The sequence below is a fragment of the Oryctolagus cuniculus genome, chromosome 1, assembly GCF_051225735.1.
Source record: "Oryctolagus cuniculus isolate XC-2025 breed Fujian yellow rabbit chromosome 1, ASM5122573v1, whole genome shotgun sequence".
Classification (NCBI taxonomy): Eukaryota; Metazoa; Chordata; class Mammalia; order Lagomorpha; family Leporidae; genus Oryctolagus; species Oryctolagus cuniculus.
In genome coordinates, this window is record NC_142867.1 from 5,407,272 (window position 1) to 5,428,321 (window position 21,050).

The window sequence follows — 21,050 nt, forward strand, 5'->3', positions numbered from 1 at the left end:
CACAGCCAAGTCCTCGCCCTACGAGGCCAAGCAAGTGGTGCTGGGTCTGCACCCTGGGGTGGGGGGATCAGGAGGCCGACTCCGCTAACAACTTAAACAGACACCACTGCCCCCACCCGGTTCCGCCTCCACTGGGGTCTTCTCTCGGGCACCGGCGAGAAAGAAGCACACACCTTCGCCCCGCCGCGCACAGACAGGGCTCAGACACCTGGGGCACACCCAGGTGGGAGGCGAGAAAGCCCGGACCTGGACCCCAGTCCTCTGCACCCTCGTTTTCTTCAGCTCGCTGCTCCCCACAGGCAGAGTGTAGAAAATTAAAGCGCGCTCTCCCCCTGTAAAACAGGGCCGACGAGGATGGGATTCGAACCCACGCGTGCAAAGCACAATGGATTAGCAGTCCATCGCCTTAACCACTCGGCCACCTCGTCCCACGGGCGCCAACTCCTTCCCGCATCCCCTTATCTCGCATCTCCTCCGCGCGTCCCGGGCCCGACCGCACCCCCCAGCGTCGACCCGGTGGGACCGGAGGCGGGGAGAAACGGGGGGGACACAACAGGAGAGCTGTTTTATTTCCCGTCGGCGCGCCTCTGCCGGGAGCCCGCGCGCGACGCTGCGGCCGCCGAGCCCCCTCCCCGGGTCGGGACGAGCGCGCCGGGGCGCCGGGGTTTCAGGCCCCGGGGGTCGCGCGCCGACCCGAGCTCCGCCGGGGGAGCGCGTCCCGGGCAGCCCGCGGCCGCGGCGGCCAGCTCCGGCGTTCGCGGAGCGCGCGGCGCCGCGGCGGCTGCTCCGCCTCCCGCTCCCGGCGCGGGCGGTGGGCGGGGCGGCGCGCGGGGTCGGCTCGCCTCGGCTCGCCTCGGCTGCGCTCGGGACGCTGCGGTAGATCCGGGCTTGCGGCGGCCGGCAGAAGCTGCGGCCCGGTGGTCCCTGCCGCGCGCCCCGAGCCCCGAGAGCCATGCAGATGTCCTACGCCATCCGGTGCGCCTTCTACCAGCTGCTGCTGGCCGCGCTCATGCTGGTGGCGATGCTGCAGCTGCTCTACCTGTCGCTGCTGTCCGGGCTGCACGGCCAGGAGGAGCAAGACCAGTACTTCGAGTTCTTCCCGCCGTCCCCGCGCTCCGTGGACCAGGTCAAGGCGCAGCTCCGCACGGCGCTGGCCTCCGGAGGCGTCCTGGATGCCAGCGGCGACTACCGCGTCTACCGAGGCCTCCTCAAGACCACCATGGACCCCAACGATGTCATCCTGGCCACGCACGCCAGCGTGGACAACCTGCTGCACCTGTCAGGCCTGCTGGAGCGCTGGGAGGGCCCGCTGTCCGTGTCGGTGTTCGCGGCCACCAAGGAGGAGGCGCAGCTGGCCACGGTGCTGGCCTACGCGCTAAGCAGCCACTGCCCCGACATGCGGGCCCGGGTCGCCATGCACCTCGTGTGTCCCTCGCGCTACGAGGCCGCCGTGCCCGACCCTCGGGAGCCGGGGGAGTTTGCCCTACTGCGGACGTGCCAGGAAGTCTTTGACAAGCTGGCCAGGGTGGCCCAGCCCGGCGTCAACTACGCCCTGGGCACCAACGTCTCCTACCCCAACAACCTGTTGAGGAATCTGGCCCGGGAGGGGGCCAACTACGCCCTGGTGATTGACGTGGACATGGTGCCCAGCGAGGGGCTGTGGCGAGGCCTGCGGGAAATGCTGGACCAGAGCAGCCAGTGGGGGGGCACGGCCCTGGTGGTGCCCGCCTTCGAGATCCGCCGGGCCCGCCGCATGCCCATGAGCAAGACGGAGCTGCTGCAGCTCTACCAGGTGGGCGAGGTGCGGCCCTTCTACTACGGGCTGTGCACGCCCTGCCAGGCCCCCACCAACTACTCCCGCTGGGTCAACCTCCCGGAAGAGAGCCTGCTGAGGCCGGCCTACGTGGTGCCCTGGCAGGACCCCTGGGAGCCATTCTACGTGGCTGGAGGCAAGGTGCCCACCTTCGACGAGCGCTTCCGGCAGTACGGCTTCAACCGCATCAGCCAGGTGCCCGCGGGGGGCGGGGTGGGCTGGGGGACAGGGGTGGTGCAGCAGCAGGGGCTGGGTGAGGAGGGGTGCCTGGGGGGGTGAGGACGCTGGAGCATGGCCGGGGTGTCCGCCTCCGCCTCCCCCAGCCTCGCTGACCCGTCTCTCCCCCGCAGGCCTGCGAGCTGCACGTGGCGGGGTTTGATTTCGAGGTGCTGAACGAAGGCTTCCTGGTCCACAAGGGCTTCAAAGAGGCTCTGAAGTTCCACCCGCAGAAGGAGGCCGAGAACCAGCACAATAAGATCCTTTACCGCCAGTTCAAGCAGGAGCTAAAGGCCAAGTACCCCAGCTCGCCCCGCCGCTGCTGAGCCCCGCGGGGCCGGGGTGGCGCTGGACTCGACTGCGGGGCGCCCACCACTCTCGAGCTGTGTGGCCTTGAGCAAAGTCCCTTACCTCTCTGAGCCTCCGCCCCCTTGTCCGGAAGGGCGGTGAGGGCGCCTACCTCACAGAACCGCTGCGAGGCTCAGAGGAGACGCTGTGCGTGAAACGTCAGCTTCGTGCACCTGTGAAGTGTCGTTACTATTATTACAGTATTGTTGTTGTTGTTGTTGTTAACCATCCGGGGCGAACAGTGTGAAGCCGGCAGGGCTAGGGGCCGAGGACCCGGCGAAATGCGCTTTTTTTTATTAAGGAAAAAACGAGTTAGAATCCAGTTCCCCTAGGTTCCCCCTGGCCTCCGCCCCTGAGGGCGCGGGAGGCGGGAAGTGTAAATAAACGCGTGTTCACACCACGGCTGGCTCCGTTACTCTCCCGAGCTGGGGGCGGGGGCGGGCTCTCCCCCTGCACACCACGGGGAGGTGACGGCGGGCGGAGGGCGGCCCGCTGCTCAGCCGGAAACCCACGAGCGGCCTTCCCCGCGGGGAAGGCCTGCGGAGACGGTCCGCCCGTCGCTATGGAAACCGGCCCGCGGTATCCCAGCATGCCTCGGCCCCCGCGGTCCAATGGTGAGCTTCCCCCGGCGGGCGCCTCCTGATGACGCACGCGGAAGCACCGGCAGGCCCCGCCCCCCGGAGGAGAGGGACTGCATAGAGTTTCCGGAAGCTCGGCCGCGGGGTCCATCGCCGGCAGCCTGTGACTCGGACCCAGGGAGACTCGGACGTGAGGCCAGAGGCCGCACTGCCCGCGGTGCGTATTGTCACGTCCGGCGCCCGGTTCTGCGCCTCCGGTCAATCGGCGGGAGCCGGCACGACCTCCTGCTCCTGCGGGGCGGAAGCGGAGACTTAACCGGCTTGACGCGTGCGGGGCTGCGGGGTTGCGGGGCCGCAGAAGCGCAGGCGATTCTCTCGGGCTGCGTCGGCGCATCTCGGGGTGGAGCAGGGCGGGAGGCTCCCAGGACGCCTCGGAGAGGCTGCGGGAGTGGGGAGGGGTCTGCCTCCCGGGAGGTGGGGGTGGCCGGCCTTGGCGGAGCTTCAGTCCGCAGAGACAAATTGATTTCGCGCAGCGCTTTACCGCCTTGGCGATCGTTCCAGCACTCGGAGCGGGAGTGAGCTTTCTCTTTTTGCAAGTGGAGGGTGCGGCTTGATGGAGCTCGTAGGGCGGGGCCGAGTCTTAGAACGGAGGCTTCCCTGGCCAGGGCAGAGGCATTGCACCTGTCGGGAACCGAGGCGTGAGAGTGCGGAAGAGGAGGCTGCGGCCTTGCTCATCGCTGACCTCTGCGGAGGCAGCGGGCACTGCTCACTGCTGGGATCGGTGTCGGGGGGAAGTGGCCGCCACCTCCGGGACCGGGGTACCTTGAAGTGAAGGCTAAGTGTTGCCCGGCGACCGTTGCTTTAATTTACATTGGCCAGGCCTCTGCTGGGGGAGGAGGCAGGTGTGCAGCCTTCGCCCTGACGAGGCTGTGGCTTCAGTATCAGCTGTCTACACCCGCCCCAGCACTCACATTGGAGCTTAAAAGGCAGAAACTTAATCCAACTCTGGTGTTGGTGGGGGGGCCTTTGAGACGAGGTCGGGATTAGACGGTGTCGGCAGGGTGAGGCCCTGGAGAGGGACCGGAGGAGACGCGTGCGCCCCACCCCCCTGTCCATCACCCCGGGATGGTGCCGCCATCTGGCGACCCTGCAGTCACCCGGTGCCGCCCCTCAGCCTTGGACCAGAACTGTGAGCCCGAATAAATCTGTTTTCTGTGTAACGCACCCAGTCTGTGGTGTTGTTATTAGCAACAGGAGACAGACTAGGATGCAAACAAGCAGCGGCCCCCTCCCCGGCCCCAGGAGCCGTGTCTACACCGTCGCTGGGAAGACAGCACAGTGAGGGCAGAGGGCCGGCCTGCCGCCCAGGCCCGCGGGGTCCCCCGTCCAGGGGCCTCGGCGGCAGCTGGTGCTGTCCTGCGTCTTCCTCCTTTGTGGCGGTCTCCTCATCTGCCGCTTTGTGGCCCGGGAACGCCGTGGAGGGCCTCGCTCTGCCAGCCGCACCCTCTGCCCTGGCCTGCAGAGCTTGGCGCTGTGCTGATGGCCGGCCCTCTCGTTTCTGGGTCTTTGCACTTGGGACTCACTGCCCGGCACGCTCAGCTCGCGGTCTGTCCTGGTCCTCTGGTCCTGCTTGGACGCCCCAGTGCCCAGCTGCAGCCGCCCCCCGCCCCCGCCTGCTGCGTTGCCCCTCTCTGCCAGGAACCGTGAGCTCCTCCAGGTCGGGGATGTCTTTGTCACAGTTGTGGCCTGGCCCCTGGCACCTGCAGGGTCCAGCGGTCCCCGGGTGGTGCTCCGTGAATGTGAGGTGGTGACTACGGGAGGAATGACTGACAGTGTTCCGGGGTGCCGGGAGCCCCTGCAGGCTCAGTCTCAGCTTGGAGTGACAGGTGCAGCAGCACACGGAACAGGCCGGAGGTGAAAGTGAAGAACCCTGGGGTGGGCTTTAGGGTGAAGATGCTTCTTGGAGCCCCCGGGCCCCCTACTGGAGTGCCCTGTCCCAGCTTCCTGCTGGCGCACACCCCTGCGCGCTGGGTCCCTGCCCCCCACCCTGGAGGCCTGGCTGGAGTTCCCCTCTCAGCTTTGCCTGAGCAGCCCCGGCCATTGCTGGCAGGTGGGGAGTACATCACCGGACGGAGGCCTGCCCTCTCTGCCCCTCCGCTAAATAGCAAAGCTAGTTTTTTTTGTTTGTTTGTTTGTTTGTTTTTGACAAGCAGAGTTAGAGAGAGACAGAGAGAGAGTTGTAGACAGTGAGAGAGAGAGACAGAGAGAAAGGTCTTCCTTCCATTGGTTCACCCCCCAAATGGCTGCTACAGCCAGAGCTACGCCAATCCGAAGGCAGGAGCCAGGTGCTTTTCCTGGTCTCCCATGGGGTGCAGGGCCCAAGCACTTGGGCCATCCTCCACTGCACTCCCTGGCCACAGCAGAGGGCTGGCCTGGAAGAGGGGCAACCCGGACAGAATCCGGCATCCCAACCGGGACTAGAACCCGGTGTGCCGGCACCGCAGGCGGAGGATTAGCCTAGTGAGCTGCAGCGCCGGCCCAAAACTAGTTTTAAGAGGGTAAGAACAGCCAGCGTGCGGGCCTTGAGAAGTGGAGCTGGAAAGTGCAGCTGAGTGAGGCGGGTGGGGCTCGGTTCCTGCTTTCTCAGCGGGAGAAGGCGCCCGAGCTGAAGCCCCCCCCCCCCCCCCCCCGGGCGGAGCCTGCCGTCTTAGCGCGGCGCCGCTCCACGGCGATACCTGAGCCTCGCACTTAGTGAAGAGCAGGAATCGTGGTTCTCACAGTTCTGGGGCCCGGACAGTCCACGTCGAGGGCCCCCCGTCTGGCCACCCGCATCGTCTCTTGGCAGAGGGCAGGAGGGCGAGCGAGAGCAGAGGGGAGGGGGCCAAACATCCTTCCATCGGAACCTGCCCGGTGCTGACCGAGCCGCCCGCAGGGACACCGCCAGCGCACGCGCTCATCGCCTCTGTCGCCTCGGGTTGTTCCTGACGCATGAACCTTGGGAGACGTTGAAAACAGTGCACCGGCCAGGAGGAGGGACTGGCCCACGGAGGCCAGGAGGAGGGACTGGCCCACGGAGGCCAGGAGGAGGGACTGGCCCACGGAGGCCAGGAGGAGGGACTGGCCCACGGAGGCCAGGCCTCTCTGGCCCCAGAGGAAGCGGGAGCCAAGCCGAGGACGGAGGACCATACCAGAAGAGATGCTGAGGGCACGCCGCGGGCAGAGGAAGGCGGGCGCAGGAGCTGGACTGGTTCCGGGGCAGGCTGAGGGGCCTGGGCGGCCTGGGCCACCTGCCCGTGGGTCGTAGGTGGCACCAACAACAGCGCCCAGCTCCTGTGAGAGGCGCACCCAGCCATCCACACCCCTGCCACGCAGGGCGTGGCTCCACCGGCCCTGCTGCCCGCCTCAGGGGCCAGGTCTGCCCTGCCCTGCGCTCCCTGAGCCGGGGGCAGTGGAGTGATGCCTGCCCCCCCCCCCCGAGCCCAGATGCCCATCCAGCCGCCCGGCAAAGACCCCGAAGAGATGGAAGCGGAGGGCGACTCGGCTGCCGAGATGAACGGGGAGGAGGAAGAGAGCGAGGAGGAGCGGAGCGGCAGCCAGACCGAGTCGGAGGAGGAGAGCTCAGGTGAGGCGCAGGTGCGCGGGCAGCGCGGTGGCCGCCCGCCCCGTGCAGAGCCAGCCCTGACCGGCCTCTCGTCCCAGAGATGGACGACGAGGACTACGAGCGGCGCCGCAGCGAGTGCGTCAGCGAGATGCTGGACCTGGAGAAGCAGTTCTCGCAGCTGAAGGACAAGTGAGGGGCGGGGCCGGGGAGCCGGGGGTGGGGTCTGGGGGGCCAGGGGCGGGGCCGGGGAGCGGGGGGGGGGTCTGGGGGGCCAGGGGCGGGGCCGGGGGGCCGGGGGTGGGGTCTGTGGGGCCAGGGGCGGGGCCGGGGGGCCCAGGGTGAGGGGCGGGGAGCCGGGGGGTCTAGGGGGCCAGGGGCGGGGTCTGGGGGGCAGGGCCGGGGAGCCTGCGGGGTCTGGGGGGCAGGGCCGGGGAGCCTGGGCGGTCTGGGAGGCCCAGGGTGGGGGCGGGGAGCCTGTGGGGTCTGTGGGGCCCTGGCTGGGGCCAGGGAGCCTGCAGGGTTTGTAGGGCTAGGGGCGGGGCTGGGGAGCCTGTGGGGTCTGTGGGGGGGGGTCTGTGGGGCCCCGGGCGGGGCCAGGGAGTCTGCAGGGTCTGTGGGGCCCAGGGTGGGGGCAGGGAGCCTGTGGGGTCTGTAGGGCCAGGGGCAGGACCGGGGAGCCTGTGGGGTCTGTTGGGGGGGGTCTGTGGGGCCCCGGGCAGGGCTGGGGAGCCTGCAGGGTCTGTGGGGCCCAGGGGGGGGGGCGGGGAGCCTGTGGGGTCTGTAGGGCCAGGGGCAGGACCTGGGAGCCTGTGGGGTCTGTAGGGCCAGGGGCAGGACCTTGGAGCCTGTGGGGTCTGTAGGGCCAGGGGCAGGACCGGGGAGCCTGCGGGTGTCTGTAGGGCCAGGGGCGGGGCCGGGGAGCCTGTGGGGTCTTGGGGGGCAGGCCCGTCCCCTGTTTGCCCAGGTGTGGTGGGTGAGCAGAGGCTGCTCCCTGGCCTTTTCCGCTTCCCAGGTTGTTCAGGGAGCGCCTGACTCAGCTGCGCCTGCGGCTGGAGGAAGTGGGGGCTGAGACGGCCCCTGAGTACATGGAGCCCCTTGGGGGGCTGCAGCGCAGCCTGAAGATCCGCATTCAGGTGGCAGGTGTGTGGCCGTCCTGCGCCCCGCGGCCCCGCCCCGTTCTCTCGGGCGCCGGGGCTCCCAGGCAAGGCCCCTCTCCCCTCCGCAGGCATCTACAAGGGCTTCTGTCTGGACGTGATCAGGAACAAGTACGAGTGTGAGCTGCAGGGTGCCAGACAGCACCTGGAGGTGAGGCGGGGCAGGGGCGGGGGCGGGCTGGCCGGGCGAGGGGCGCCGCCTGCCCCCACCCCGCTCAGCCCCGCTGCTGCCTCGCAGAGCGAGAAGCTGCTGCTCTATGACACGCTGCACGGGGAGCTGCAGGAGCGGATCCAGAGGCTGGAGGAGGACCGCCAGAGCCTGGACCTCAGCTCCGGTGAGGGCAGCCCCCGGGCCTCGGCAGCCCTGCCGCGCAGGGTGGAGTCCATGCGGGTGTCCTGGGGTCCCTGTGAGGGCTCCGGTGAGGGCAGCCCCCGGGCCTCGGCAGCCCTGCCGCGCAGGGTGGAGTCCGCGCAGGGTGGAGTCTGTGCCGGTGTCCCGGGGTCCCAATGAGGACAGCATGAGACCGGGCCTGGAAAAGCAAACCCAGTGCCTGGCACGCAGCAGGGACTTGGGGAGCCGTGGTCCCCTTGCCGTCCCCGTCCGTGCCCCTTTAAAGACCAGGGGTGAGCTGTCTGGCAGGCCCACGTGTACAGTGGCCACCCTCCCCGTGTGCGGTCACTGCCCCACCGCCCACGGAGCAGTAGGTCCGAGGCTCGTGGAAGTGCGGTGGCCCCTGTCCGTTGCTTGCCCACTCAGGAATTCAGGACCTCAGCAGCCCTAGTGGGATTCCGGCCCCCAGCCCGGGGTCTCGTCCCCACCCTGGGTGCCGAGGGAGGAGGGGAGGTCCAGGAGGCCGGTGTCCTGGGCGAAGGGTGCGTGTGGGAGCGGCCTGCGGGGTCCTGACTTGGGTCTGGGGGCACAGAGTGGTGGGATGACAAACTCCACGCCAGAGGCAGCGCGAAGACCTGGGACGCGGTGCCACCCAGCAAGAGGAAGAAGGCACCTCTGGTTTCCGGTATCCTTCCACGCACGGGGGCCCGAGACGGGCAGGTGTCAGGGTCAGCCCCGAGCTGGGAGTGGGCGGGTGGAGGGGACGCAGACCGGCCACCTTCGCTCGGTGACTGCCGTGGCGAGGCCGAGCCAACTGCCCGCACCCAGTGAGCCCCGCGGCGTCCGCGGTGAGGCCTTCGAGGCCTCCCTGGCTCTCCCGGATGCTGGTGGTGTTGGTCTGCGGCCACCGGTGGCAGAGTGGGCACAGGCGGAGAGAGGGGTCCGGAAGGCAGTGACTCGAGGGGTGGGGCGGAGGGGGTGAGGGCGTGGACGCCAGGTAGGGAGCTGTGGTTTTGGTGGGGAGGCCCCTAGGAGCGACTGGGCTCGGCCGGCCGGCCTGGAGGAAGGAGGTGAGGGCAAGGGGGGTAGGGGTGGTGCCTGGTGCCCTCCGTGGACTGGGTGAACCAGGCCCCGAGTCCCCCTCCCTACCACGGGGGACCAGGGGACTCCGAGGTAGGAGGTGGCTCCTGGGAGCTGCACGTGCACTGTCTGCACCGCCTCTGCTGGACACTGGGTGTGGGGCCGAGATGGCCACCGCGCGCCGGTCCTGCTTCCTTGACCCCTGCCGCAGGCCCCTACATCGTGTACATGCTGCAGGAGGTCGACATTCTGGAGGACTGGACGGCCATCAAGAAGGTGGGTGCCTGGCCCCGCTGCAGGCCGCCCCGGGGGAGGGCGGGAGGGAAGGTGGGAAGCCGGGCTGGGCAGATCCAGACCCGGAAGAGTCGTGCCACCCGCCCTGGCCCGCTCTCTGATGCGTGGAGGGCAGCGTCCTCAGGGCTGTGCTCACCCACGCAGGCGCGGGCAGCTGTGTCCCCTCAGAAGAGGAAAGCGGATGGTAAGTGTGGGGGTCTGCCTCGCCCCCTCCCATCCCCCGTGTGCCCAGGGAGAGGGGGCGGTGGCAGAGCCTTACTAGGTTGGAGGGGTTTGGGGGCCGGGGAGCGGGCGGTGCCCTCCGCGCCTCTGCGTCCGGCTGCCTCTGACCAGCGATGATTTTCCCTCCCACTTCCCCAGGGCCATGACCCTGCTGCCCCCAGCCAGGGGGTTCCCGGAGCAGCTGGCACTGAACGCAGGCCTCGCGTACTCTTGCTGTGGGGAGGCAGACAGACAAGCCCCCCGGGGTGGCCGCAGTGCTGCCGGGACGTCCCCCTCTGGCCTGCACTGGTCTGCATTCCTGCGCCTTAGGGCCTGCACAGCTGTGGCTCGAGAGCTGACCGGCCAGGCAAGACTGTCACCTCCGCCCCTGGCCACGAAGAAGGACCTTGACTCAAGCCAAAGCAGCATCCTGCCCGCCCCTCGGGCCCTGGCTCTCTGCAGCCTCCGGGCCACGGCAGCGGGCCCCACTGCCCGGGAACTCTGAGCCAGGTGTCCTGTGCGCCCACCAGGCCGGAGCCGGCGGTGAGACACCGGCTCCCCGGTTCTCTCAGGTGGTTCTTGGTGTTTGCCTCCCACTCGCCAGGACTGGAATTAAAACCTCTCGTAGGGCTCTGCTGCGTCCTGTGTGTGTCTGATGGACCTTGGAGGGATCCGGCGTCCGCGGGCAGTGCCCCAGGCAGGCAGACCCTGCGCTGGTGCCTTCCCCCACTGCCCAGCAGGGGCTGGGGTGCGGGCTGGGGAAGGGGCCGGCAGAGCGTGTGGAGCACCCGGCGTGGCCAGCGGAGGGGACTGGAGCCTGGGCCCGGCCTCTGGGTCGTGTCTGCACCTGCCCTGCCGCTCGGCAGATGGGCAAGGCAGGCTGGCAGGGCCTGTGCGTGGGAGGCAGCCGGCAGCAGCGCCATGCGCTGCCGACCTCACAGCCACACTCCCCCTGCTTAGCGCGTGTCGGAACCACCCCCAGAACCCCAGTTAAGCAAAGGGGTTGGTTTCCATGGAGATGTGGCATCTTTTCTCCATGGCAACCTGAAATCCCCCAAACCCAGGTTGGGCCCAGGAGTGAGTCATCTGTGACCAGCAGGGGGTGCTCTCGCAACTGCTGACCACAGAGAGGTGGCTGAGTAACTGACCATGAGCAGGACGAAGGTGCCCCAAAGGCGGGGCTTGTGGGGACTGAGTGGGCCCCACTTAACCCCCTCCTGCCCACCCACGTGCTATAAGGAGACCAGCACGGCTGCAGGATTCACCGTGTGGAGGTGGTGCCCCCCACAGCTGGGGCCCTAGGAGTGGCGCTGGCGTGGAGGGGGATCCCTGCCCCTTGAGCCGAGTCCAGAAGCGAGAGGAAGCAGGCACCGGCCAGCAGAGTGGACGCACAAGAGTTAACTGGCGGGGTGTGCCAGGGCGCACCGCCCTCAGGAAGTGTTACTCACCGCTGGGAATGTGTGCGCCTGTGCCTGGGGGCTGGATTCTCTTCCTGAGTCCCAGGAGAAGCCGGGTAGGAGCTCCCAGCCATGGAAGCCCTGGGGGCGCCCAAGGCAGCCCCTCTCGGAGCCCCCAGCCTGTCCAGCTGCCCTCCTGGCCACCAGGAGAGAGAAAAGTTAGTGTTGAAGTTGGAAGGGCGGCCAGGTGGGGCGGGGAGGGACGGAGGAGGTGGGGGGAAGGAGCAGGCAAGGGTCCCCCCTCCCCCACAGACACCCACTCAAGTCCGGGTGCTCACCCCCAGGCCCGCCCAGGACCCTCTGTACGACGTGCCCGATGCCGGCGGGGGACAGGCAGGGGGACCCCAGCAGCCGGGGCGCATCGTGAGCCTGCGGGAGCGCCTGCTGCTCACCCGGCCCGTGTGGCTGCAGCTGCGGGCCAACGCTGCGGCCGCCCTGCACGTGCTGAGGACCGAGCCCCCGGGGGTGAGTCCCGCCCACCCCTGGCGGCCGCTGAGGGCTGGAGGCAGAGGGGCTGCACCCAGGTCCTGAGCCTCCCGCACCCATCCACTCGCAGGCGTTCCTCGTGCGGAAGTCTAACACCCACCAGTGCCAGGCCCTGTGCGTGCGGCTGCCCGAGGCCAGCGGCCCCTCCTTCGTCTCCAGCCACTACATCCAGGAGCGCCCAGGCGGTGAGAGGCGGGGCCTGCCGGGCTGTGAGCCAGTGGGGAGGGGGTGTCCCCAGAGGTCGGCCTCACCTCCCAGCTCTCGCAGGCGTCTCCTTGGAGGGCTCGGAGCTCGTGTTCCCGGACCTGGTGCAGCTCATCTGTGCCTACTGCCGGGCCCGGTGAGTCGGCCGCCCTGGGGCCCTGCCCCCCGCCCCCCCACGCCAGGCCAGCCCGGCTGTGCCGCCCCTGACGGTCTGCTCCTTCTCTGGCTTCAGGGACGTTCTTCTCCTCCCGCTGCGGCTCCCCAGAGCCATCCACCAGGCGGCCACCCACAAGGAGCTGGAAGCCATTTCCCACCTGGGCATGGGTAAGGGCCCTGCTGGCTGCCTAGCTGGACCCGCCAGGGCCAAGCGGGGAGGGAGCACCCAGCCTGGAGCCTGAGCCTCTGCTTGTCCCTAGAGTTCTGGAGCTCCTCCCTCAACACCAAGGCGCAGCAGGGGCCGCCCGACGGCGCCCGGCTGCCCCGGCTGAAGGCCCGCTCCCCTCAAGAGCTGGACCAGGGCACCGGGGCCGCCCTGTGCTTCTTCAACCCTCTGTTCCCGGGGGACCTGGGCCCCACCAAGCGGGAGAAATTCAAGAGGAGCTTCAAAGTACGCGTGTCCACCGAGACCTCCAGCCCGCTGTCCCCGCCGGCCGTGCCGCCTCCCCCGGTGCCGGAGCTGCCGGCGGCGACAGCGGCCAGCCAGGCCGAGAGGGTGCCCCCTCGCCAGCTGCTGCGGAGGGAGGGCTCCACGGGCTACCGCGTGCCCGGGGGCACTGGCCCCGGCGTCCCCCCGCTGCCCTCCCTCCAGGAGGTGGACTGCGGCTCCCCCAGCAGCTCCGAGGAGGAAGGGGCGCCCCAGTCCCGGGAGAGCCCAGCGACCTCGCCCCAGCTGGGCCGCCGGCGACCCCTGCTGCGCTCCATGAGTGCCGCCTTCTGCTCGCTGCTGGCACCCGAGCGGCAGGTGGGCCGGGCGGCCAGGGCGCTCACGCGGGACAGGCACACGGCCGTGGGCCAGCTGGTGCAGGACCTTCTGACCCAGGTGCGGGCTGGGCCCGAGCCGCAGGAACTGCAGGGCGTCCGCCAGGCTCTGAGCCGGGCCAGGGCCATGCTGAGCGCCGAGCTGGGCCCCGAGAAGCTGCTGCCGCCCGAGAGGCTGGGTGAGGCCCTGGCCGGGGCTGGGTGCTTGGCTCTTCCCCGGCTGTGTCTGCCCCTGCCCCTCGCGCATCTGCTGCCCTGCAAACCCGCCCCGCCTCGCCGCTGTCCTGCCCGCCTCCCTCACCTCCTCGCCCTCCCCCACCCTCCTCCTGCAGAGCAGGTCCTGGAGAAGTCGCTGCACCGCTCCGTGCTCAAACCCCTGCGGCCTGTCCTGGCAGCCCGCCTGCGGCGCCGGCTCTCCGCGGATGGCTCCCTGGGCCGCCTGGCTGAGGGCCTCCGCCTGGCCCGGGCCCAGGGCCCCGGGGCCTTCGGGTCTCACCTGAGCCTGCCGTCCGCCGTGGAGACGGAGCAGGTGCGCCAGAAGCTGCTGCAGCTGCTCCGCACCTACTCCCCCAGTGCCCAGGTGCAGCGGCTGCTGCAGGCCTGCAAGCTGCTGTACGTGGCCCTGAGGACGCACGCGGGTGAGCCCCCCCCCGACACAGCATGCATGACGGCTCGGTCAGCCCTCCCATCTCACAGATGGTAAAACTGAGACCCGAGCGAGCTGCGGCCCCTCTCTGTAGCTCCTCAACTCGGGCGGTCGCTACAGCAGTGGCACCGCCCAGGCCTGGGCAGGCAGAGGACAGATCAGGGCCGAGGATGGGTCTGGGCCGCTGGGCTGCCCCGGGGGGAGCCTGAAGCCTCCGCCTCCCCGTCCCCGCAGGCGAGGGTGCCGGCGCTGATGAGTTCCTGCCCCTGCTGAGCTTCGTCTTGGCCCAGTGCGACCTCCCTGAGCTGCTGCTGGAGGCCGAGTACATGTCCGAGCTGCTGGAGCCGGCCCTGCTCACGGGGGAGGGTGAGGGACCACCCAGCACACCCGCACGGAGCACCTGCCAGCCGGGGGTGGGGGCGGGGCTGGGAGCGCGCGTGAGCGCGGGCAGGTGCTTCCTGTGTCCCTTGTCCCCGTGTCCGGAGGGAGCTGCAGTCCTCCCCCCTTGTGCTCCAGGCGGCTACTACCTGACCAGCCTGTCGGCCAGCCTGGCCCTGCTGAGCAGCCTGAGCCAGGCCCACGCCCTGCCCCGGAGCCCCTCCCAGGAGCTGCAGCATTCCCTCAGCCTCTGGGAACAGCGCCGCCTGCCTGCCACCCACAGCCTCCAGGTAACAGGCCCCCTGCACCGTCCACCCCAGCCTGGCCCGGCCCGGAGCGTGGCGGGGGTGGGGGGCAGTCATGCTGGTGTCACCGTGCAGTAGCAGCAGCGCCCTTGGCAAATATCAAGTCCAGCCCAGCCGAGCCAGGGTTTCCCACCTGCCCAGCTCCGGGGTGGCCTCCAGAAACCCCAGAGGAGGGCCACGGTTCTCCCCGTTGTACAGATGAGGAAACTGAGGCTGGACACAGCAAGGGAAGGGGACAGAGGCGGCCGGCTCGGGCCCTAAACCCGCCAGGGCTGTGCCTCTCCCGGCCCAGGCTTCCGCCCCTGCTCTCCTCGCCCTCCCATTTCCCCTCTGGGTTCCGGCTTGGGGGCCTCTGAGCTTGGGCCCCTAACTGAACCCCCGTGTGCCCCAGTTTTCTCCTCTACAGAAGGGGGTAGCAGCAGCCACCTCCTGGGGGTGATACGGGGGCCAATGTGGGCATCTCATTAGGCTTGTGGGGTGCCCGCTGCCCTGGCCTTGCACATGCAGCTGTGGCCCGCCCAGCCGGCCGCACCCCTCCCCGCCCCAGAGCCCCGGGAGTACCCACAGCTTCTCCCAACTGGTCCTGCCATGGGCCGGCGCCCCTGCCCCATGCCGGCGTGGCCTGCACTGGCCGTGCCGGTGATTTCGAGGTGGACGCGTGGCAGGCAGGCTGAGCGCTTGCTTGGGCTTCTCCTCCCCACAGCACCTTCTCCGAGTCGCCTACCAGGACCCCAGCACTGGGTGCACATCCAAGACTCTGGCCGTGCCCCCGGAAGCCTCAGTCGCCACCCTCAGCCAGCTCTGTGCCACCAAATTCCGAGTGGCCCAGCCCGACTCCTTCGGCCTCTTCCTGTACAGGGAGCAGGGCTACCACCGCCTGCCCCCTGGAGCCTTGGCCCGCGGGCTGCCCGCCGCCGGCTACCTCGTCTACCGCCGGGCAGAGCGGCCTGAATCCCAGGGGGCTGCTGCCCACGAGCAGGGCAATGGGCGGCCTGCGGCAGGGAGGCCGGAGGAAGGGAAAGGAGGCCCTGGAGACGCGGGGGGAGAGCGTGAGAGCAGTGCCGAGCAGGCCGAGGCTGGGGCCGCCGGAGGCCCCGGGCGGCCAGCGGAGCCAGAGGCAGAGGGAGACCAGCTGGCCGAGGGGTAGCTGGAAGCCGGGGCGTACCCGAAGCTGAGGGGCAGTTGGAAGTGGCCAGAGGATCACTTGGGGCAGGGGCTCCGAGCCTTCTGGGAAGGCCTTTCAGAGCCGTCAGCACCACAGCCTCCTTGGGCACCCCCACCCCAGCCCTCTCGCAGGCCGGCACCCCGTCTGATCTCTCCACGACCCCACCTACGGGAGAGCGGGGGCTGGCCACAGCCGAGGGGCTGGAGCGACGTGAGGGGGACTGGGGTCCTTGCCCCATGTTCTCCCACCAGGCAGCATGCAGGGGTGAGTGCCCAGCCGGTGGCCAGGGGACGGAGACGGGCCTGGCAGCTTCCCTCACCAGCTGCAGGATGTGGGGGGCCCTCAGGGCCCTGCGAGGCCTGGACCAGATGTGCCCTTCGCCACCAGTGTTCGGGAGGATCTGCTACAGAGCAGAGCTAAGGTTAGGAGAGAGCGGGAAGGAGGCCGGGTCAGCAGCCCCCACCTGCTGTCTCCCCGGAGTCTCTGCCCACGGCTGCGTGCCGACTGGGCCCATGAGAGGCGACTCCCTGCGGAGAAAGCACCCGATCCCGGTCTTTCCCCAAGATCGGAAGTCCTCCCAGGCCCTCCCTGGGGATTGAATGGGGTGAGCCGGGTTCCAGCGTCTCCCTCCCAAAACAATCAGCTCTCAAGGCAGGGAGCCCAGGGCAGGTGCAAATCGGAGCAAAGACTGCTGCTCACCAACCACCAGGGGGCGCACGGCGCAGGAAGCGGCCAACCCTGAGGGGAGGGCTGTGGCCACTCACCTTAGATTCCTAGGAGCGCAGGGCAGTTGGGGGACAACGGTGGGGGGCTGGAGGCTGCTGGCCCTGAGGTCTTTGTGAGTCAGAAGTCTGGGCGAGGCCGCCTTTTGGGGTCCCTACCCCGGGAAGGCGTTGCCCCCCTCGGCAAGCTCGGAGGCGCCCACCTGGGCTGTCAGTCCACGCGTCGGAGCTGGGAGGTGGACACGGCGGGCACCGGCTCCGACGATCCAGACACAGCCCCGGTGCGTGGGGCTCCCAGATTTCTCGCCAGGCCCCCGCCGCTCCTCACAAGCCTCTCGCAGACAGGAAGCCCCCTCTACTGTGTGTGTCCCACCCCCGCCCCAGCGCCCCACTCCACAGGCACCCAATAAATGTTGTCCATTGGTTGGAGTTCGATTACCAGGAGGGAGGGGCCGTGAGGCGGGGCCCCAGGCCAGACAAGCAAGGGCTGCACGTGGGAATCAGAGAAAGGGCCCCGAGCGGCCACAGGGGTGCTCAGAGAACCCCAAGGGACCGGATGTGGACTTCGTCTCACGGGAACAAGCGTTCTGGGCCTCCGCAGGCCCTCCCCCCCCCCCCCGCCCCCTGCGGATTCCTGGCCCTGGGAATGCAGCAATGGCTCCTGGGAGCCCTGCCAGGCCCCCACCCTGCCTGGGACTCCCGGGTCATCTTCTCAGGAGATCCTATGGGCCAGGGCCAGCCAAGGGTCACGACACAGGAGTGCCCCCCACCATGCACGCGCAGGGCTGGCAGGGCTGGGCCTCCCCACGCCCGTCTTACAGATGGGGACGCGCTGAGGCTTGCTCCGGCCAAGTGGCTCGCCAACGTCCATGCCCTGGAGTTTGCCAAGTGTCTGCTCTCCACCAAGCACCCAGCACCCACAGCCCCACCCAAAGGGAAGCAGGTCAGATCCCGCCATCCTCACCACAGCCCCTGCCGCCGCCTTTGTCCCTGGGAAGAGGAGGCCGAGGCTCCGAGGGGCGATGTCCCTTGTCCATCCTCCACTGCTGCGGTGTGGGACAGGAGCCCTGACCTGGGCTTTGGCTCTGCTGAGGGGCCGCGGGCTGCATCTTTCCCTCACTTGGAGATGTCGCACTTGTCACCGCTGCAGTCACCATTGTCCTACACGTGCTTGCTTTTTATCTGCCCGCCCCCCACTCCCCGGAATGCCAGAGTCCAGCGGGCCTTCTTCCCGGGTTGCTGGGCACTTGGTGGATCCATGTGGAGTGATGGATTGGGGCAGGCTCCGCCCCAAAGTTTCCTCCGCGGTCCTGGAGCGCGGGGGGCTACGTTCTCCGCCGCTGCCACCAGGGGGCGAGCGCACCTCGGTGCCAACAGCGCGAAGAGTCACTTGTTTGCGGAGAAGGCGGCCAGGGGACTCTGGACTCCAGGGACCCTGCCAGTGCCAGGGGGAGCCCTCAGTGGGGTTCTGGGCCGTCCTGCCTACGCGGGTCCCGCGAGCGGGGAGCGGGAAGCGGGCGAGGGAGGGACGGGGAGGGACGGGCCGGCTCCCCCCGGGCTGCACAGCCCAGCCAGGCCCAGGAGTCAGGGCCTGTGAGATGGCCTGGGAAGGGTGGGGTGGAGATCAGGCACTGAGACGCACCCACCGTCAACACAGCGCGTGTCACACCCCACCATGGCCTCGTGACCCGTGTTCACACCCTCGGTCCTGCACACAGTAACACCCTGACCCACAGTCTGACACCCAGCCCTGCCACAGGGACACCCTGACCGCGCTGGCCACGCGTGCCCTGTGCAGTGGACACGGTGCACGCCGGGGTTCTCTTCAACCTCCGTCTACAGAGTGTGACTCCCTGCCACACACAGGCACAGTGGACGCAAGGACAGGGACAGGGACATGGGACGCACACACACACGTATGCACACACGCATGCGTGCTCACACGTGCACACTTGAGCACACACAAGAGAGGTCCAAGCCCCTCTCCTGTTGGCTCTGCTGCTCGCCCTGGCCTGCCCCTGCCTCACTCACCAGGCCCAGCCCCCAGCGTCTCCCAAGACAACCCCTGCTCGGGCTGAGGTGACCCCCCTGGCCGGGCAGGAGGCAGCGGCGGCGGCGCTGGGCGGGGTGGCCTGAGCTCATCAGATTCCAGCCAGAGTGATTCACGGGAGAGCCTGGGGGGGCGGGGGGGCACTGTCCCAGGGGCTGGGGGTGGGCTCTGGACCAGAGGGCCCCGAGCAAGCCTCCAGGGTGGGCAGGGGGCTTCCTGCCTGAGAGATGCCTGTTGGGTGCAGCTACCGGAAGGGGCTCTGGGCCCCCCGGGCTGTGTGCAGGATGAGAGAATCGGCTCTTCCGGCCCACCCCGCCCCACCCGCAGGCCCCTGGCCCCAGCAGCTGGGCTGCTTTCGCAAGGGTGAAGCCAAGGTTGGGGCCGGGACAGGGTGACCCCCCCCAGACCATCCTGTCCCCTCGGACCCTCAGGCCGGCAGACCCCGGAGGCCCCGAGGGGCCCGGCGCTCGGTGGGCCGGTCGGTGCCGACAGGGTTACAGCCTGCACGGCCCTGCCCGGGCGAGGCCTCTGCCGAGCGCACGGCTGTCCCAGCGCCAGGGATGTTTTGCTGCTGAGATCTCACCCTCTGCTCCTGCCACCCCCAGAGCCCGCTGATGCGTGGAGGAGGTGGGGCCCGGGCGACAGGAAGAAACACCCGGACTGGGGGCAGGCGGGGGCACAGGAAGTGCCTTTCTTGGAACTCGGCACCAAAATAGCCCACTCTGTCCCTACTCTGGGTCTCAGTGTCCCACGGGGGGAGGCGTGCGTCACCAAGGAGACCCCCGGCAGGGAGGGGCGGGAGCTGACCTGAGGGCGCTGGTGCTGCCGCCCACCCCCACCCCGCACCAAGGCCTCTGCTCCACTTTGAAGTCCCTAACATAAATATCATGTCTGCTTGGGTTCCCCTTCCCAGCCTGGTCACAGCCCGGGACCTGGCTCCCGCCCCAGCCAGCCCCTGGGGGTGGGGGTGGGGCAGTGCCAGGAGAAGGAGGGAGGCATGGACCACCCAGGGGTGGTGGCCAGGCAGAGACAGGGCGACCCTGCAGACGAGACAGAAAGGGACAGGCTGCCGAGACCAGTCCCGGGGACAGGGAGACCCCAGACACGGAGGGGTGTGGGGAGGAACACAGAAATCCCGCGGTTGGTCTGGTCGGTGGCCTGAGAGACAGACCCAGCGCTCCCTGGCTGGGGATGGTGAGGAGGCAGGAGGAAGAGGACCGGAAGAGAGGGAAAAGTGAGAGCCCAGGAGAGAATTCCAGAGACGGGGGCGGGGAGGCTGAGACTGGGTGGCAGAGGAGGCCACGGTGCAGAGTTCCAGGGGGTGGGCAGGGCTCCGCTCCCACAGGTGCCCCTCGGACGGCTGAGCCACTGCGTCCTGGAAGAGGGGGAGGCCGCCGTCCCTCCAACTCTGATCCCAGCCCCGAGATTCCCTCTCTTGGGGGCAGCTGTGGCCAGATGTCCGGGGCACGCATCTGCCTGGCGCGGGAACTGGGGGCCCAGCTGGACAGGCTGGGCAATGCCGGGGCAGCCAGCTATGTCGCCCTCGCAGCTGTGGGCGCAGGTGTGGGCTTGCGGGGACATGCACGCGCCACGCAGCCGTGCACACCCCCACGTACGCGCACACACCTGCTGGTGCACCCACGGTCGCACACGCGGCCACTGTCCACCTCCAGCTGTCAGAACCCTTTACCTGCTGCAGAGAGGGGCCCTCCCTTCTTCCTGGGCTCCCCCTCCCCACAGGCTCTCCCCCTGCCCGTCCCCAGCACCCCAGCACCGCAGGGCTCTCCATCCAGAAATCCAGAGGTTCTCGGGGTGCGGCGCCACCGCTAGGGACCAGGAGGCAGCGGCTGTGCTTGCTCTACTCCACCCCCCCCGCCCTGGGTGGGACCTCTCCCACCCCCCTCCTCCGGCTCCCACCCAAGACAGGCACCTCCCACCCACCCGGCAGCCCGAAGGCTGGGGTGGTTTGGGAAGAATTTAGACATGGAGGGAGGTGGGGGATGGGAGGGAAGGAAAAGGAGGAAGGGAGGTGATTTGTACACAAAGCAATGTGCTGGCTCAGCTCAGCGGCCTGCCAAGGCTCCCCAGGACGCCTGCCCGGGGGGCGCCCCCCAATCACGCTCCATCCCCCCTCCACCCCGGCCGGCCGTCTCCCCACACCCAGGGGCCCACACGCCGCCGCCAGGACCGCCATCTGCCTTTGCTGCAAGATAGGCCTCCTTCCGGGGCGCGGCTTCTGTTTCGTGCCCCCCTGGAGAGGAGCTCACCCCCTCTCCACCAGGGGCCAGGGGCAGAGCAGGGGAATCCCCAGCCCCGCCCCGGCCCTCCATGTGAGCTGAGCCTGGGGTCCTGAGTGCCAGCCCCAGGGGAGAATGGGCTGGGTGCTACCCTGGCCCCGGGGCCCAGCTGTCCCGCCTTCCTGGCCGGCACTGCTCATCCCAGGGGCTGCCGGCTATGAATCAGGACACCCCCCTTCTGCCTGTACCCTGTGTTACCACAGCTGTGCGTAGCTTCTCACCTACACACCCCTCACCTCTCCATTCAGCACCCATCCGTCTCTCCGTGTGGCCACTCATCCGTCCACACGGCCACCCTTGCCTGTGTACCTGTGGCCTTCCCTGCTTCGCGTCCATGCACGCATGTGTCTTTAAATCCCCCGACCAACCTTCAAGCCCTTATTGTGTCAATTAGCATCTTTTCTGTTTTTTTTTTCTTTTTAAAAATTTATTTATTTGAAAGGCAGTGACAGAGAGAGAGGGAGAGACAGAGAGGTCTTCCATCCCAGGTTCACTCCCCAGATGTGTGCAATGGCTGGGGCTGGGCGGGGCAGGGCCAAGGCCAGGAGCTGGGAGCTCCGTGTGAGTTTCCCACGTGGGTGCAGGGGCCCCAGGACTTGGGCATCTTCTGCTGCTTTCCCGGGAACACTGACAGGGAGCTGGATGGGAAGTGGAGCAGCCAGGACTCGAACCGGTGCCCCTATGGGAGGCTGGCACTGCAGGTGACACTTAACCCGCTGTGCCACAGCTCGGGCCCCCGATTAGCA

At 68.8% G+C, this 21,050-nt stretch overlaps 3 protein-coding genes, 1 long non-coding RNA gene and 1 other non-coding gene across 5 annotated transcripts; 3 read left to right on the forward strand and 2 right to left on the reverse strand.

Moving 5' to 3' along the window:
• Positions 1 to 346: 346 nt before the first annotated feature.
• TRNAS-GCU (transfer RNA serine (anticodon GCU)) lies at positions 347 to 428 on the reverse strand. The gene has a single exon. It is a non-coding gene; the product is annotated as a tRNA-Ser (tRNA).
• Positions 429 to 865: 437 nt separating this feature from the next.
• B4GAT1 (beta-1,4-glucuronyltransferase 1) lies at positions 866 to 2,777 on the forward strand. Its single transcript, XM_002724345.6, has 2 exons — positions 866 to 2,008; positions 2,164 to 2,777. The coding sequence occupies exons 1-2, from the start codon at positions 953 to 955 to the stop codon at positions 2,353 to 2,355; spliced, it is 1,248 nt and encodes a 415-aa protein (XP_002724391.1). The 5' UTR covers positions 866 to 952; the 3' UTR covers positions 2,356 to 2,777.
• Positions 2,393 to 6,431, reverse strand: LOC103347314 (uncharacterized). Its single transcript, XR_016224653.1, has 2 exons — positions 3,497 to 6,431; positions 2,393 to 3,246 (listed from the first exon to the last, which is right to left on the reverse strand). It is a non-coding gene; the product is annotated as an uncharacterized LOC103347314 (long non-coding RNA).
• BRMS1 (BRMS1 transcriptional repressor and anoikis regulator) lies at positions 3,032 to 10,247 on the forward strand. Its single transcript, XM_051830628.3, has 10 exons — positions 3,032 to 3,172; positions 6,439 to 6,577; positions 6,655 to 6,745; positions 7,569 to 7,696; positions 7,782 to 7,861; positions 7,949 to 8,045; positions 8,634 to 8,726; positions 9,333 to 9,397; positions 9,560 to 9,599; positions 9,776 to 10,247. The coding sequence occupies exons 2-10, from the start codon at positions 6,439 to 6,441 to the stop codon at positions 9,781 to 9,783; spliced, it is 741 nt and encodes a 246-aa protein (XP_051686588.1). The 5' UTR covers positions 3,032 to 3,172; the 3' UTR covers positions 9,784 to 10,247.
• A 105-nt stretch (positions 10,248 to 10,352) lies between these two features.
• Positions 10,353 to 16,386, forward strand: RIN1 (Ras and Rab interactor 1). Its single transcript, XM_051830624.3, has 10 exons — positions 10,353 to 11,231; positions 11,358 to 11,538; positions 11,630 to 11,744; positions 11,827 to 11,899; positions 11,996 to 12,087; positions 12,180 to 12,920; positions 13,074 to 13,379; positions 13,622 to 13,753; positions 13,904 to 14,055; positions 14,774 to 16,386. The coding sequence occupies exons 1-10, from the start codon at positions 11,146 to 11,148 to the stop codon at positions 15,215 to 15,217; spliced, it is 2,322 nt and encodes a 773-aa protein (XP_051686584.3). The 5' UTR covers positions 10,353 to 11,145; the 3' UTR covers positions 15,218 to 16,386.
• Positions 16,387 to 21,050: the final 4,664 nt, after the last annotated feature.